The sequence below is a fragment of the Spea bombifrons genome, chromosome 3 (assembly GCF_027358695.1).
Source record: "Spea bombifrons isolate aSpeBom1 chromosome 3, aSpeBom1.2.pri, whole genome shotgun sequence".
Taxonomy (NCBI): Eukaryota; Metazoa; Chordata; class Amphibia; order Anura; family Pelobatidae; genus Spea; species Spea bombifrons.
The window spans coordinates 32,425,311-32,442,437 of NC_071089.1; the positions used below are offsets into that span (position 1 = coordinate 32,425,311).

Below are 17,127 nucleotides of genomic sequence, written 5' to 3' on the forward strand. Positions count from 1 at the left end.
TAATTGCACCAAAGAATATAGGATACCTCTGTTGTAATGTTTTAAAGAGGTCCATGTTGCACCAGCAGTATACAGAATGGGGTTTAATGACTAAAGGACTGCTTTCAAGACAGGCAGCTAATAGGATTTCATCATCTATGTCTCTCAAAGTAGAAATGGTTTAGTAAGTAAAGGGATCATTTGTATATTTGGTGCAAGCAAATCCTTTTTTTTGCCCTATGATTTGTTATAAGACAAAACGTGGCTTCCCAAATATTAATTCCTACCAGTGATGGTCATTTCAGCAGCACCCCGGAATCTGAACATGTATGCTTTTTAAGGTGTGCTTCCCTTTCTGTATATTTTGTGCTTATTTGCAGGTTCTGACCAAGCCTTAGGATTAAGCACCCCACCTGCCGGACAGGCGCCTCATAAATGGTGTACAGAGAGGGCTTTAAAATGTCCCTCAGTAAGCAATACAGCCACAATCGGGGCTTATGTAGTGGCGGGATACACAGTGGCCACATGGTGTGACGGAACCCCCAATATTTATGCCTCAGATAGGTGATTTTTAGATAGTAGTTGCTGCGTGTGCGCTGATCTCTTGCTTTGTTAGGAGCATTATATGGCAATAGAGAAACAGCCACGACTGTATCGGTAGTGGTGTTTGTTACATTACAGTACCTTGTATTTTAAGAGATACTCCTGAATAGCGTCACATCCCACAACATTTCGGATATTCTCTTCATCCTCCTTTATTGCATTTTCCATCAGACTCATCCACGTCATGACTTCAGTAATAGCATGACGAGAAGGTAACTTGTCCATTTGAAGCTGCCAAACACGATAGGAGTGAATAAACTGTATTTTCAAGTAACCAATGTATTATTGTATGAAATAAATTCAAATGCTGATTAAACATTTTAATACATTCTAAAAATAAACATGCTGATCCATCTGCTGGAGACAATTTTACTGGCTGCTTGTGAGAAGAACAAGAAAAAATGATGTAATGGGTCAGTGCATCATGTGTGATGTAAAATGTAAGATCTGTTTGATCTTCATGAGTAATTCATGAAGACAAAAGCAAGAAGATCATTCATGTCATTGAATATATATAGCATCTGACCACATATAGGTCCAAGCTCCCACAAGGTTATAATAGAAATAATACATATGGTATATACTGTAGTATGGTGTTCACACAACATCCAAATCTATTTCACAGAATGTATTGTGGATGTTAATACCAGTAAGTTATAAAGCATTTTTCTGAATCTGACAGGTGCACAAAAGAGAACTAAAAAGCAAAAAAGAACATTTTTTAAATTGCTAATTAGGAAATTATACATTTTCTGGAATAAAATGTGAAATTTGACAGATATTTCAGGTTTTTTTTTCTCCAATTGTGAGTCCTACCTGATGCAGCTTCTCTTGTACCACAGGGATGTGTATGAGAAGTTCTGTCCACTGGTTATCTATTTGTGCCAGCTCGGAACGGAGCGCGGCTGTATCTACTTTCTTTAGGCGAAGTAGCTGGTTCCCAGTGCTCAGAACAGACGATTTCAGGGATGATTTGGCATCAACTTCTTTAGAAAATTCCTGGTGAAACAACATAAAAAAATAGTGTTGAGACAAACTGAAAATACACAAGTAGATAATTATTGTGGAGAATAGAAACAGCATTGTGCATTTCAGGTGGTCTGCAAGGGCACAACATCCATTTAGTTTCACCAAAGAGTCTGCAGAAAGGATATGTGATGAATTGACTTTGAATGTGCGATACTTTTAAAATGTGTTTGATGTGACAATAAAAACTACCAGTTAGGACAAGCACCAGCAGATACAGAAAGGTTTACAAAATCAGAGAAGTGAAACACGATTTCTACACTAAATGTACAAACCAAGAATGCATTGAGATGATCTCGAACTGTTTCCAGATCTTGAGGCACAGTCACAGACTGTTCTGTCCAAAAGTCAAGTCGATCCATGGCACATCTCAACCAGTGAACAAGTTCAGCATATTCATTCTTATATCTAGAAGAAGAAGACTGTGAATCAATCCATCTGAACAAATATAATTCAAGTTTAATGTGAAGTTTTAAGTACACTTATTTTAACATGTCGATATACCTTGTCCAGTGTCTGAGTATGTCCTCCAGTCTACTGAGTTCCTTGGACACCCGGTTGGTATTTTTTGACCACTGCTCTCCCAGTTGATTCAAAAGTCCATCGAGTTCAGAGCAGCTGACAGACATCAACAGTCGTTTGCCGTCTTCCAAGACTTGATAAACCCTCGGCTGATACTCCATTAAACTTAACTTAAAGCGCTGGAGGGGAGATCATGAAAGAGAGAGCTATTGTCATTTTTGCTTATGTTGATCATTATTTACAGTTCTGACAGTGTAAAAAAGGATAGTATTATTATTATTTGTAAAGTAGCCGTTGTAGCCATATTATATATATATATATATATATATATATATACATTCAATAGTTACTAAGCATATTCCCACCTCTATTTATATTAAAGGTGACAAATCTTAAAATAATAATAATAATAATTAACCCAAAAAAAGAACTGAATAAGCTTTGGTTTGGGACGTATTTTAAATATTGCAAGATGCCAATCCTTGTATGTTTTCCTACATTATACCTATTGACAAAACACTCACCTGGTACAGTTGAATTCTTTCTGAAAGCCTTTCTTCAGACTCTTCCACCAGTCCAACTGTTGGTATATTATTTTCAATCATTTCCAGCTGCCTTCTCAGTTGTACATATTTTTCATCAAAAAGCATCCATCTCTATAAAAAAAAAGAAAGAAAAGAAAAGGCGCTGAAATACTAAAAATTAACAAACTTGTACGTTACTGGTAATATTAATTGATCAATTAAAATGGGATTTAAGCTGCAAGGCACCGTGAGTCATGAGATGCAATTCTGGTAGGTGGTCATTAAGAAAACAGCAACCTTGCTTGTCTTATTACATATTTATTTTTTTATGACCAAAATAAAAGAGGATTAACAAACATGTTCCTGAAACTAAAGAGAAGAAGACAATTCATCAGACCTTTTTTATTTCCTGTTCTACTTATACAACACAGCTTCCAAATACGATATTGTAAGTTTTGACCACAATTACCTTAATGTTAATGTAAAAAGGGCTTTTGGTGCCAAAGGAGGACACGGTGATAATTATAGGTTGCTGGTTTGCTCTACAAATCCTGATTTAGCCCAGATTTAAAAGTCACTCTAACTACGTACTGTGCAACAGCATGAAATGTTTTAACGTGCATATTTTGATCACAACTATTTTCTAACAATTAAGATAAACAAGTGTTTAAAGATGTAATTTTATTTTTAAAGCAGATTTAAGCCTAAAAATAGCTTAGATCATTTAGCATTTACCAGAAATCAAACATCTCATTTAAAATTCTAGGCAGAGATGTTAAAAAACATCCAGATAAAATGGTCTTGGCCCACAGAAAAGGCTTATTTCTTGGTGTAGCCCACCATGGTCTCCAGTCTTCATGGTGCCTTGGATGCCTTCTGATCATTATTTCAGCTCAATTGTGAGGGCTGAATTCAGGGCCACCACCGGCTCAGCAATTTAGGTTGAACAATAAAGTAATGCTGCCCCAACCACAGCCCCCTATAACTTTACCTCCAGAACGTATTCCAGTTCTACGCCTCTCTTATGCGCCTGTTTAATGACAGCCGAAGCCTGGTCCATTAACTCAGAATGTAGCATGGATTCCCTTGGTAGAGCATAACTGCTAATCTTCCTGAAGAGCGTCTCGGTGAGGATCATGTGTGATTCCAAGCCCTGGAAATACTCCTGGATGACAGAAATGAGAAATACTTTCAAATGTGATCAGATTGCATATAATCCAGCTGTATACCTGTTACTCCAACATAAAAATCTAAACTTTAAATAGCCAGATTTGTTGTGCTAAAATCAAATAAATAAAAGGAAAGTTTACCTTGTGTTTTTCTAGAAGAGCGTGAATCTCATCTCTAGATGACACTATAAACTTTTGTTTCTTTGACATCTTCTCTTCTCCCGTCTCGATCAAGTCTGTCAGGTCTTGTAGGGCTCGTTCATACTGACTCTTAAGAGCTAGATTCTGATTTAATCCACTTCTTCTTGAGCCAATGATCATCATTAATTCATCATACGTATCCTGGGGAAAGACACATAATCAACACCTAATAATCATCATCAGCCTTACAGGTATTGGAGTATACCTTTGTTGAGACTATCAACCAATACCTTTACAATTGCTACAATAAATATAGATGGCTGCAAAATAATTGATGTATCTTATAGCAAAATATACTGGCTATTGAGAAATACCGTACTTGATGTGTGGAATTCTATTCTATACTATACTCAAAACTTATATTTGGGAGCAGGTTATTATAAACAAAGTAACCCAGGAGCCTGGTGAATAATTAAACAGCGATATAACTTACGTCGTTATCCCTCCACCTAGTGTCTCTAAATTGCATAGCAAATGTTATATGCTTTTTGAATCATTCACAGATTTTTTGTTGTATGACATGACCATGTTGGCATAAGTGTGCCCCTGGATGCCATGCCGCATAAGCTTTCTAAAAGCAAACTTTACTGGGAGGTTGATAGGGGAAATATCTACTACTGTGAATCACGTAACATTGTGTTACCTGACCCCACTGAGCTCCATCTACCAGAGTGTGAGGGCCCAATTTGGACCAGCCCTGTTTGAAGAATGTGTACCAGCCCGAGGGACACAACTATCCTCCTGCCCAGGTCACCCACAATAGTTAATAAGTGAAAGAGTCTTCCAACAGCAGTGGTAGAACTTACGGAATTTAAACATGGATGAAGTCATCATAAAGCTATCCTGAAAATAAAGTTTGACATTTTTTTGCAACAAAATGGGCAGACTAGAGGGGCCCTAATGGTTCTTATGTGCCTTCAAATTCTATGCATGTTTCTACTATTAATACAAATAAACAAGAGCACAAACCTGGAGTTTTGAAAGTTCCTGCATTGACGACTGGTCAACTTGCAATCTGTCCCCACGTCTCTTTAGCTCTGTTATTTCCGTGTCCATTTCTTTAAGGCTTTCTTCTGCTTGTAAGATGGCCTGTAAAATGTAAGATGTCCTTAAGCTTGTGATCAAATTTCATATTTACAAGGAAAAAAGCATGTACACGATGTGTTTGCAAATTGGGAGAAAATACGTCATAGATTTTTAAGCTCTCATCACAGCTACCATGATTTGACCATTTTAAGATCTGTACTTCTCCTCTTAAGTGTGGGAGACTTAAGGCTTCTCACAAATAATAAGGAAATTGCCAACATCGCCATCCATAAAAAGAAAAACCCGCAGGTGTCACAATCTGATAGGGGGATATGAAAATGGCTGCCAGTGTTATATGAATGTTAGTTCCAGTATAAGCTTTGTGGTTAGGCAACTCAGACGATATAAATATACTAGACACCAATAGTGTACACTGGCTCACTTAACCAAAACTAGAATAAACAGCAGGATTAACTAATTAAAAAGTATTCTGGCTATAAATGGCTATGCCTATGTTCACCATGAATATGGTCTCCTGTATTATAGGGTTAGGTTTACCCTCAAACCACTTAACTCGGGTCTAGGCAGTTGAGAGGGTCTCACAGTTACATCATACTTTTTTTTCAAGTCAACCACCATTGGATATCGACTACATTTGAACGCATTGTGCATAAATGATTAAAAAATTGAATACACGCGACAACTAATATGGACATAATCCAATGAGTGACCCATAGAAATTGAACAATCAAAGGTGATTGCAAAAAGCAATCCTCCCATAGATTACAATCGGAAAATGTTTTAGTTATTGAATTAGATTTATCTTGGCATTGAATTCAGCCCATTAGCTTTGCTTGGGTCCTACCAATACATTAAAGCATCTTTGCTTAAAAAAAATCAGATTTTCATATAAACAGAGAGAAGACACAGACAGAGCACTATGCAAAATGTGATAAATGTATCCTTGGATGTGGTTAAATATAGGCATGGGGACACTTAAGGTTATTTAGGGCCGTGAAAAGCTTGACCCATACCACCATTTTATGGGATTAGGTGCTATTTATGCAGTTTTCTAAGGACTATCTCAGGCACTCATTTTTTCTGATTGCTTTGTAATTCTGAATACACTAAATCTCAATGTAAAAGAGTAGTAAAAGTAATGAATTATTCTCCAAGAAAGAAATAATTTGACTGGAATGTAGATGCATGACCCGACTATAAGCCCGGGCAGCAACATTTTTCCTTTGGCATTGACCCACTAATGGCGGCCGGCGTGAATGTAAGAATACGCATGCAGTGCCTACTTATAATCAATTTTAATGTGGCACCGAAGGAGGTGTTCCAATAACAATAATGCAATCATTTCATCTGTTATATGTTTTTTGATATAAAGACTAGGTGCTAAGCATTGCATTCTTTATTACATTTTGGCCATCAAAAAAATCAGAGCTGTATTCCCATTTATCAAAGAGCGCTCAGTATGGCACTTTATGACTTCTTGGTAGAGGCAACCAAGGCCTAGAATATTTTCAAATATTTTATATGTAGCCTATGAAAAAACCTTTCTGTTGTAACACGCACCGCTTGTTTTACTGATTATCTAGTATGACAACGTGAATTGAACAAAACAAGCATATCAGATATACCATGAACATGAAGTGATGAAACAACATCATACGGATAACAGCAAAATAAAGTGTGTTAAACCAAAAAAGTTTGTGTTTTTGTGTTAACATAGGAAGAATGGATGTAACCCTTTCTCTGTGGCTTACATTACCGTCTATGCCAGGAGAATTAGGGAAATGGGGGCGCCCTTACTTAAGTGCCAGTGAACACACAGTGTCCACATTTTCTTAAATAGCTTGGGCCTTTAAATTCTTGGTATCTTCATGATTGTATTATTATTATTATGTTTTAATTAATTATTTTCCTTAACATCTTCAAGTGATTTTATGGTCAGCCTTTCCAACTTAGCAAGGCTGGCTAACTAGAAAGGTTTCCCAAACTCTGTACTTCCTAATATCATACTATATAATACGAACCATAGGCCTTGTGGAATGGTGGTAGTGACCTGCTGCAGCTTCTCAGACTTTAATTTTATGTTTAGTTTATGTCTGTCTATCCTCAGGTAGGATTCAATACATCTTGTTTCATGATTACTGGGATACTATGATGCATGAGATCACATTGGAATGTGTAATGTCTCAACTAATCTCACCCATGATACATGAGAGGTAAACTTTACCCATACTAGACACGTGTATAAAAATATTACTCCCTTTATGTCACATCAGACCAGAACAACCTTGGACTCTAATGACAGCATGCAGCCCCATACACAGCTATGTGTACAAAATGGCTGCTTTATTTGTGTCGCATACTATTTAATATGATGTTGATGGCATGCCCACTATAGTTGACTACAAGAATCCAGTTCGTATATATGGACAGATAAAGCAGTGATGAAGATAACGGAGAGAGGCGACTAACTTGTTAGACATGAACTACTCACTACATGCATACCAGACAAGGCTATGTTTACTGAATTTATTGAAAAAAGAAACATGATGATGTTGTAACCCCCACTCATCTCTAGTACAAAAATGCAAACTAACTTAACAGACGAGACTAAACTAAAGAAGGAAAACAGCAGCATCCTGTAGATGAATCTCGCTAACCACTTCATTATTAAAAATAAGCAACTATTTTGCCTTTCATTGTGAATGTAGATAGATAGTCACGAAATCATAGGAGGATATGAAAATTTACAAATGGCAGTTCCAATAGTTTCGTTAATGAGCTTCATCAAGAATTTGCAAGCAAATCTTCCCAACTGTTTTGTCTTTCAATGCTCATTTTTATAAGGCTACTATGTTGTGCTTTCCCCAAAATATATGTAATAAAATTTATTTAATCTGCTTCATGTGTTTCATCTCAAAAATGGCCACTAACTAAAACATGGTTATTATGGAAACCTAGTTTTATATTGTGATTGTCACCATGTCACATAATATCCCTTGAAATGATGGTTTGATATAACTTGCTGATCTTCATATGGCGGTCTTCTTGTTTGTTTTGTTTTGTTTTACTGCAGTATTTCTGTTTATTTTGTTCCTATTTCAATCATTCAAAGTCTCTATTTGAAATGCTCTCTTACATGTCTTACGGATGTATACTGATCCCAGGCCCCCTCTTGACAGTCTGCTATACTGAGAAAAAGTTGATCACGTACTTTGCCACCCACGGGTAGTTTCATCATGATTTAACCCCTTAAGGACAATGGGCGGTCCCTAAACCCATTGAAAGCGATGCATTTTGAGCCCGTACATGTACGGGCTTTGTCATTAAGGGGTTAATATTAGCCAGGGTGGAACCTAATTTGCGCAGGTATGTGGGAACGGCCAAATGATCTTGGATATATATAACAATTTTTAATTAAGCCAGTGGATCTTTTTGAATGTGTCAAAAGTGCTACTCGAGAGTCAACATCAATTTGGAAGCACAAAACCTGCAGTAGCATACAGAGGTAACGGCCTAGTTCTAAAACCTGTGTTTTTTCCCTTACATGTTAATTGCACAAGAAAAATATATTAATGGAACACTGGTACTTTTTACACTACATATATATATATATTTATTGCCTTTTTGTAAAATAAATGAATAACAAAGCCAAATGGTTCCACCATTCAGAATGCTTTCTTTGACTGCTTCGGTTTATTAGAGAAAACACAAAAACATTATTAACCCTTCCTGCCTCAAGAGGAGGCTATGCTCTGCAAGGCTTCTGCACATCAGTCTAAACGGAAAGGGTTAAACCCAGCTGGCCTAGATACAGAAGAAGCATGGTTCACATGATCCTAAAAGCTGTTTTGCAGCAGCGCTAGCGGTATCTTGGAATGTGACCCATCTGGTATAGGGTTCCTGTAGACGTAAGAAAAGGACAGAATCCCTGGAAATATGAAATATAAAAGAATAAAGATTTCAAGAGAGAGGGAAACGTAGATCAGTAAGAAGATAAAAACAAGACACTAGAGTGCTGATACTGAAAGGTGCAATTGATATAACCCACATTGCAACTGACGCAAAAGTTATAACCCAAATGGCCAAAAGTTGTACCTTGAAAAACTAAAAAGGGTAATTCTAAGTTTAAAAGTATATTTCCCAGAATGTTATGATATTTTGTATAGAAGACTGTCAAAGCCTGGAAAAATCATGACGAGATAATAAATGATGACCTGTATTTGCTCCTTTGCGGGACTTTCTGCTGCTTCAGCCAGTTTGTGCAGTATTATGTATTTGTTATCAGCCAATGATGTAAAAAGCATCTTCAAATCATTCTGTAACAGAGGACATGACAAGTACACAGAAAAACAATTATGAGTCAGGATAATGAAACTATTTAACTATGCCTCAAGATAAAAAGTAATTTCTGAGAGAAAGCATTACATTTAGACATCACACCTGAAATGTTATGAGATCCTGTAACCTCTCCTTCATTTGACAGCACCGATGGTTTACAAAGGACTCTAAAGCATTCAGTCTGCCCATAAGACAATATAGAGTCTCCTCTATTATCTCATGGTTATCGCCTCTGCTTGAAAACGTTTGGAAAAACAGATTCTTGTTTTTATCCATCTCTTCGGTCATTTCCTTTATATCTTTTGCCAAAGTCTAGCGTAAAAAAAAAAGTAAAACAGAATGTTAATGTTATAAAATGAAAAGTGCTAATAATGAAATTTAATAGAATGATGGCAATAATGAGCTTGTAAAAAATAGAACGTTTTAAATACATCCACTTTCCTAAGAAGAAGTAAGCATTACCTCCTGGTGGTAAAGACTTGTCTCAGTTTCTTCTGGCTGGAGTGCAGTTGCCACAAAAATGCGCTGTTCCACGTCATCCAACCACGTGGAAGTAGCTGACACAGCGTCATACAGTTTTTTCTCCAACGGAAGACTCTTCTTTTCTCCACCTCCATTCTGTACAAACACATTTAGAGGCTTCATTAGTTAAAAAACAAGCACCACGAAGACAAGGTCTTCTGCCACAGAGGCAAATGTTTTCATACTTTAGCCAAGTGGATTTGTCCCCTACAAATTATCCTGATTTATTAAACTAGCTACAGGTTCTGTAAAGAATAAATGTAAAAATCATGGGATAACTATTAAAATAGCAGCTTCCACTGTGAATTTTAAAACAAATACTTAATACCAGCATTCATGAAGTTTACTGAACTAAGAGAAATATTAGATTTGGGACAGTAACAAGCCAGCTGTAAGATGATTTAAAATATGTTCTTCTAGAGGCAATGTTATAGATAAATAATTGTGATCTCTTTTCACTGGTGCTTCTAACTGTGGTCCATATTATTTCTGGATGTGGTAGTCAAGAAGATGCTGCTTTGCGTAACAGGAAACCAAGCTCTCAAAGGGCAGTATGGCTGTCTAGCATCCGTGCTGGCTTGACGAAGCCCAGGGGAACATATACATGAACTTGTTACAATTAATCACAGGTTTACCTGTAATGATATATCTTCAAGGGTTTGGTTTAATCCATCCAGAAGGTTTGCTACAGATGACTTTTCTTGGACTTTCTTGTCTCCTTTGTAAAAAGGCACTCCAGACACGATCCTATTTGATTGGCTAAAAATCTAAAAGTATAGGAGATATGATTAGCAAATTACACACAAACAAAGCATAATCAAGTGTTCTCCAGACTAGAATGAGATTCTTCCTTATATTCTTGCACATATTACTATATATTTTATATATTTTAAGCTTTTTGTGCATTTCTGTCTTTTTTTTTTATTTCTTTATTCAGATCTTTCTAACGTGTTTAATACACAGGCAAAAAATAAAGCAATTACTGTGAAATGAAACAATATTAACTAATCAAGGGCCTACATAGGGTAATGTTTACCTTCCACCAGGTAGTTGTCAGGGGGTCATGGCAGACACCATGTAGGCACCAACAAACATTGAATTAGCATTGCTGATAAAATGATTACATAAGAAGTCATATTACAAATTTGTACCACTAAATGTGATTTCTGATGTATGAAGTACGGCTTGGAAATTACCTAACCAAGCAAAACCTGGAGGACACTTTTGTTGATGCACTGAGATATTTTGCCATTATATTTTAATAGCTTGGATTGGTAAAGGTTTCTCTGTGTCAGTTCTCTGTGATCCCCAATAGGGTAGCTTGGTCACGGTGGATGCCCAAAAGCCATCACTGATTAAGTCTGTTCTAGTTTAGAAATGCCTTAGGTCTGTGACATTCTCCAAAAATCCTGCCAACAAACCAAGTTTTCAGGAAAACACTAAACATATTGCTTAGCATTATTAAACGATGCTGTTGTAACAGAGATATCTTACATATTAAAATCTACTGGTTATGAAACACACTTTAGAATCTGATTTCCTAGTGCTCAATAAGATGTTTAAGTACTACTTCATGAAACCCAGGCAATGTATTTTTAAAGGAGACAAACATCATAACTACCGGGTGTTCTTGCTCCTGCTGCAAAGCATTCTGCATTAACTTTTCCTTGGTACTGAGCTCCTGATGAAGGCTTTCCCATTTAACTCTCAATTCATCTTCTGGCGCTGACTTTAATCCTTCCAAACCCAGTTCATGGGACAGGGCATCTGGTCTTTCACTGGTTAAATAAAAAAGGCATTTACATTCTGTATCAAGACACTTAATATAACTTTCCTTAATAAAACTGCATAGCCCAATAACAAAATCTTACTCTATTTCAGGGTTGACCAAAGTACACGATTCAGTGACGATTCAGTATGATGACATTGTGCTCATCTATTCACCTGAATCTACCAAAAGCTGCCACGAACATTGGAACTTGAGAGAAATTCAACAATCCATACCATCTGGTAAGGCACACTTAACCCCCTCTCTCTCTCTCTGTCAGTGTGTTATTATTTTCATTCTTCTTCTCAATGACCACAATTTGCCACAAGCAATGATATTGTATAAGGATATTGTCCATACCTGACGTTAACTCTTTCGGTCGTCTGTTGGTTGATAATTTCCCCTCCACGGCTAGCAACAGATTGTAATAATTTCTTCTGCTCAGCAAGTTCTTGTTCCAACGCCTAGTGTGTAAGAAAAAATTACATTACTGGCACCTCTAACAACATGAACGCGACTTATAATAGTTTCATCATGGAATCAATAATACCCCCTTTGAATTCACTGCTGTGTTCCCCAACCCCTCCTGAGATGGTAGCGTAGGACTACTACTGTATGTAATAGTACATTTTCTTATTAAAAACATTGAGACTTAATATATATTTAGGAAGGGCTGGCCCTACCATGTAAGCAGGGCCCGCCCAAGACAAAATGCCGCCTGGGGCGAAGTTTAAAATGCCGCCCCGCTTATCTACCCTTCCTCTCCCTGCCGCCCCCCATTATCTAACCTCCCCCCCCCATACTTACCTTTTCGCAGTCCTGCGGTGAGTCTCCCTGCTCGGTCTCGGTGCCGGCTTGTAATGCTGAGCGCCGCAAATGACATCATCTTCCGGCGCTCAACATTACAAGCCGGCACCGAGACCGAGGGCTCGCAGAGGAGAGAGAGAGGGGCGCCGAGCGGGTACTGACAACTTGGTAAGATAAAACCACTCGGCGCCCTCTCTCTCTTCTTGGCTTTAAAAAAAAATAAAGGGGCAAAGTGCCGCCCCTTCAAGAGTGCCGCCTGGAGCGGTTGCCCCACTCTGCTCCATTGTCGGGCCAGCCCTGCATGTAAGTGACCTAATAGGCTGCGTAGGGCACTGGGTTGGTAGGAGGACACCACTATCAGGTTCTCTCTTAGGGACCAAGAGCATGCAGGAGAGCGGTACAATATATAGTTTGTCTAGAGCACTAAGGAACCTTTTGGGATCTCAGAGGTCCTGGAAAACCTTATTTTTCCCTGAAATTTAAGGGTTGTATTACACACCTGTTACCTAAATGTCAGTGGCATCATGTTCAGAAATGCATTTTGTTTTGTTGACAACAAACATGTTATTAAAAGCTCTTGGAAATGATACCCTGGCAACCTTATGGAAAGATAAAATTCTATTTTTGTAGGAAAATAAATCATAAAAAAATCCAAAATATATATATTATTTACTTTTTTCCTTTGCAGACTGTTCTGTTTTTGCAATGAACGTGTTGTCCTTGCCTGGGCCAGCCATTCTTGGACACTAGGGCTTTGCGATGATGCCAACTCAGAATCGGGCTCGTCCTTCTCATGAAATGCTCCCTAAATAAAAAAAAAAAACAAAGCAAACAAGAAAATGTGAAAAATTATGATGCGAGCAGGGCTCCCTTTCCAAACCACTACCTTGTGAAAACATGATCACTTGTTAAAGTTCTCAGATTTTACTTGGCGAGCTCTTCCAGTTTTAAAAAATTGTTTCCCCAGATATGTACTGTATCTGTTAAGACCTTGACACAAGGTAACGAATTACACATCTTTTGGTTACTTTTTGTGACTTTCACAAGTGATCAAAAGGGTCTACAGTAAACCACCACCAAATACCTTGATTGCCAAGATTATCAGAAGTAAAAAAAGAGCTAGAACTTTAACCCCTTAAGGACAATGGGCGGTCCCTAAACCCATTGAAAACAATGCATTTTGAGCCCGTACATGCACGGGCTTTGTCATTAAGGGGTTAATAATAAGAGATAATAATACATATATATATATAGATATCTATCTATCTATCTATCTATATATATATTAATCCTCTGTCACCCTGCTTGTCCTTCTCTGTAGCTAAATGAAAAACATTTTCGCTCCTTGCTCAAAGTCAAATGGAAATAGCACTTTCCAGTCTACAGAAAACCAGCGTGCAATTTCAGTTATGTTTAGCAAGTTTAAGTTTATACAAGTTACCAAGAAAGGCTCTAGAAATAACTAGCCATCAACATTATAGTAATACTCGGGAATTAAATCTCACTGAAATCAACAAAAAATATAAACAAACATTGAAAACTTTTTGTATTAGCCTATTATAGACAGTTATAAAGACAAAACTAGGACTATATACTACATAAGGGATCTGGTGCTATTTTTAATCTGCTGCTTTTAGTGAGGTGTGTGTTCTAGGAGCATCTGCTGTCTATCGGACATAATTCTACAAAATGACTGTCAAGGGAATATACAAGTAGCAGTTTGGATAGAAATGATTTAATAAACAGTATTTAAAGTGACAGTAACATGTCGTAGCAAGTGCTGAGAAAAAGCAGAGCTTATGTGGGTGAAATTCTCTACGCTGTAGTGGGGGCTGGGCAGAGCAAAGATGCAGCTTTTCAGGCACTTAAGGGCCAGAGCTTTTTTTTTTACGGTATAGGACAAAATAAATTGTGTGATTGATTGGTAAATGCGTGGAAGTGCAGGGAATTTGCTAGGGAACTGATGACCACAAAAGTCGTAGCGTGGCATTGTTTTATACAGATGACATACCAGGTACATTATTGGTCCTCTGGGTACATCTTTTCACGGTATACATGGTACGTCATGGGCCTCAAAGGGGTTAAAAGGGCCAATAGGTCTGCATGTTTCTTGCCCAAAAAAGGAACATTATTTATTTAGGGATGTAGTTAGAGGTGTTGCTAGTGGACATATCTTTATGGAGGATTGCAATGTGACTTTGTGACTTATTGATTAGTTATCCATCAAGGAGGGAAAGTGGGACATTTTTATTTTCTTGGCTGTTTGATATATTCGACGATTGAAGACTCAGTGTCAGGGACATGCATGGTAACTATCCCATTACTAGCTGTAGGCTTTTGACTACTTCTACAAAGCAGGTAAAGGCTTACAAACATTGACCTTGGCTTGTAATGGTTTATTCCCCACTATGGCCATTTACCTAGTATTTGCAAGTTGCTTTTTTTCTATTTGAATTATTAACTGAACTGAATTGTGTATGTATGTCTCAAGTAAAGCAACATAAACTAGAAATACCAATGCTTTATAAATATAGTCATTTTTAACTTTAAACCAGTAGTAAGCAGGGAGTGTTTCCATGCCCTTCTCCTTCAGAACACGTAGATATACACTATAAGATAGACTTCAAAAAAGTAGTGTTATTTGAGGACATGCTCTTCCTCCCAAAGATGCACCTGGTATAGGATAGCCTGAAAATAACTTTGTTCAATTAATCCTAAGAGAAACTAGGAATCTGGCCACTATTGAGAGTATATAGATACAATGGAAATCAAATTTAGGAGGTATTTATTCAGATTCAAGAGAAATCGGTCTCTTCAAGGGACCCTATTACGTCTTGCATAAGTCTTTAACTATGTGTATGTTTGTGCACATGATAATCCTATTTTCCCTTGCTAACCCTGTGACTGTGCTTAATGTATCAGTTAAAACAAGTTAATGGAAGATCTAATTCAAGTTCCATAGAATGTCAGAATTCATGAATATCTATAAGTGTATAAAACAATCTACAATAATACTGTATTCAGTGTGTAGTGAAACAGATATGTTCAAAATTCTGACAATGAATAGAGTTCTTAAGCATTTGGTAATGGTTTATAGAAACCACCTGGTGACTATAAATGACATAATAGTGTCCTTTTGAAGAAACTGGCATTAAAAAGGGAATAGAATAGAAGCAAATGTTTGCACAGCACACCCTTGGTAAAAAGTAGAAAGATCAACAAATAACAATCACATCCCAAACCAAAAAACAGACATATTACATGTTCTGCTTTCCCGTGAGATTTCATCTCTCCCCATGCTAGCTTAGCCTATAAAACAAGACATAGGTACATGTGTTAATCGTCTCATCAAGCATGTTGAGTTAAAATGCTTAGAAACCAGTGAACGCTTCACAAGGTCCAAGCAGTTTCACATTTTGCTATGAGGGGCTCCATAATGACTAGATAACCACAGTAATTTAAGAATGAGAAGAAAAAATACTGACTTATTGCATTTTAAGTTCATAAATAAATAAATAAAGATGGTAGAAATACTGACAGAGAGGAGACTTACAGTAGTACTAGCATTTATGAAACTTATGTATGATATTTTACATTAATTTTTAGGTTCTTCAATTTCATATTAAAGATGGAAATTATAATAATAATTTTAGATAGATTTCACATCAACAGATTTAGGGTAAAAAAATGTACACACATTTTATGACAGCATGTTTGACAGTTGCATCAATGCTAGTTATTGTAAGCTAATAAAAGGATTAGAGAGAAAAAACCTCCAGAAGCTAAATGCTATTTTGGAAACATGAACATAAATTAAAATAAAAATGTTCACATGCTAAAACATAGAAAAAAAAAATGAAATAATGATATTCATTTAAGAGGCAACACAAGGTATGTTTTCTTGCTGAAGATCCTACAACACCATACTGGTCGATATGACCAGGAGACATGCTGGTCTTTACCTGGATGCTGATCTGCTTGTCTTGTAGAACCCTTTGTAGTTCCAAAAGACTTCCCTTCAGGGTCCTGAGCTTCATGGCCAGTTGTTCAGCCTCCTCTTTGGTATGTGACTTGCCTTCCATTAGCAAACTCTCACTGTGGATGGAGAGCTCGGAAAGAGCCACCACCTTCTGTTCGATCTCAAGCAGCATGTTCTGCAGCAGCGAAAACAAAGAGGTAAATTTAAACATTTTACGAAACAAAGCATGGTGATAAAGTTGCCACTCGGCTGACAAGTCCTAGGTCAGAGGGGTCAACAGCAAAAAAGAACAGTGTCATCTTTGTTTGATATTCCATCCAATACATGTATGAAGATGCTATTATCTGTTTAAGGTTTCTTAAAATCCATAGTTAAAGCTGCATCTCTGTAAAGAAATTTACACGGGTTTATCAAATGCCTTTTCCTTTTCTTCAAGTTTGGCATCGCCACGCACTGAACAAAACGGTAAACCCTTTGCTATCACCATGTCTCCTTCACTTATGTCTACAAATAAATCATGTACTGCAGCGAGAAGCTGTTAGCCTTTCAAGATTTCTGAATGACTCTAAATATATCTACACAATCCTCTTTACAGATTGACCTGCATTAACAGATCTACGTCTTGTGTCAATTAGTGAAATG

At 37.2% G+C, this 17,127-nt stretch overlaps 1 protein-coding gene across 2 annotated transcripts in view; it reads right to left on the minus strand.

Annotated features, from left to right (window-relative positions):
* SYNE1 (spectrin repeat containing nuclear envelope protein 1) overlaps positions 1–17,127 on the minus strand; it is a 164,619-nt gene that overhangs the window by 42,150 nt on the left and 105,342 nt on the right. For both annotated transcript variants that reach the window (XM_053461370.1, XM_053461368.1), the window contains 16 exons: positions 16,469–16,660; positions 13,180–13,311; positions 12,060–12,163; positions 11,553–11,709; positions 10,567–10,698; positions 9,872–10,027; positions 9,512–9,721; positions 9,286–9,387; positions 4,994–5,113; positions 3,965–4,165; positions 3,646–3,819; positions 2,655–2,786; positions 2,113–2,309; positions 1,884–2,016; positions 1,399–1,581; positions 664–813 (listed from right to left, as the gene is read on the minus strand). In XM_053461370.1, the coding sequence (XP_053317345.1) occupies positions 664–813; positions 1,399–1,581; positions 1,884–2,016; positions 2,113–2,309; positions 2,655–2,786; positions 3,646–3,819; positions 3,965–4,165; positions 4,994–5,113; positions 9,286–9,387; positions 9,512–9,721; positions 9,872–10,027; positions 10,567–10,698; positions 11,553–11,709; positions 12,060–12,163; positions 13,180–13,311; positions 16,469–16,660 (2,475 nt within the window). The remainder of the gene's footprint in view (positions 1–663; positions 814–1,398; positions 1,582–1,883; positions 2,017–2,112; positions 2,310–2,654; positions 2,787–3,645; positions 3,820–3,964; positions 4,166–4,993; positions 5,114–9,285; positions 9,388–9,511; positions 9,722–9,871; positions 10,028–10,566; positions 10,699–11,552; positions 11,710–12,059; positions 12,164–13,179; positions 13,312–16,468; positions 16,661–17,127) is intronic.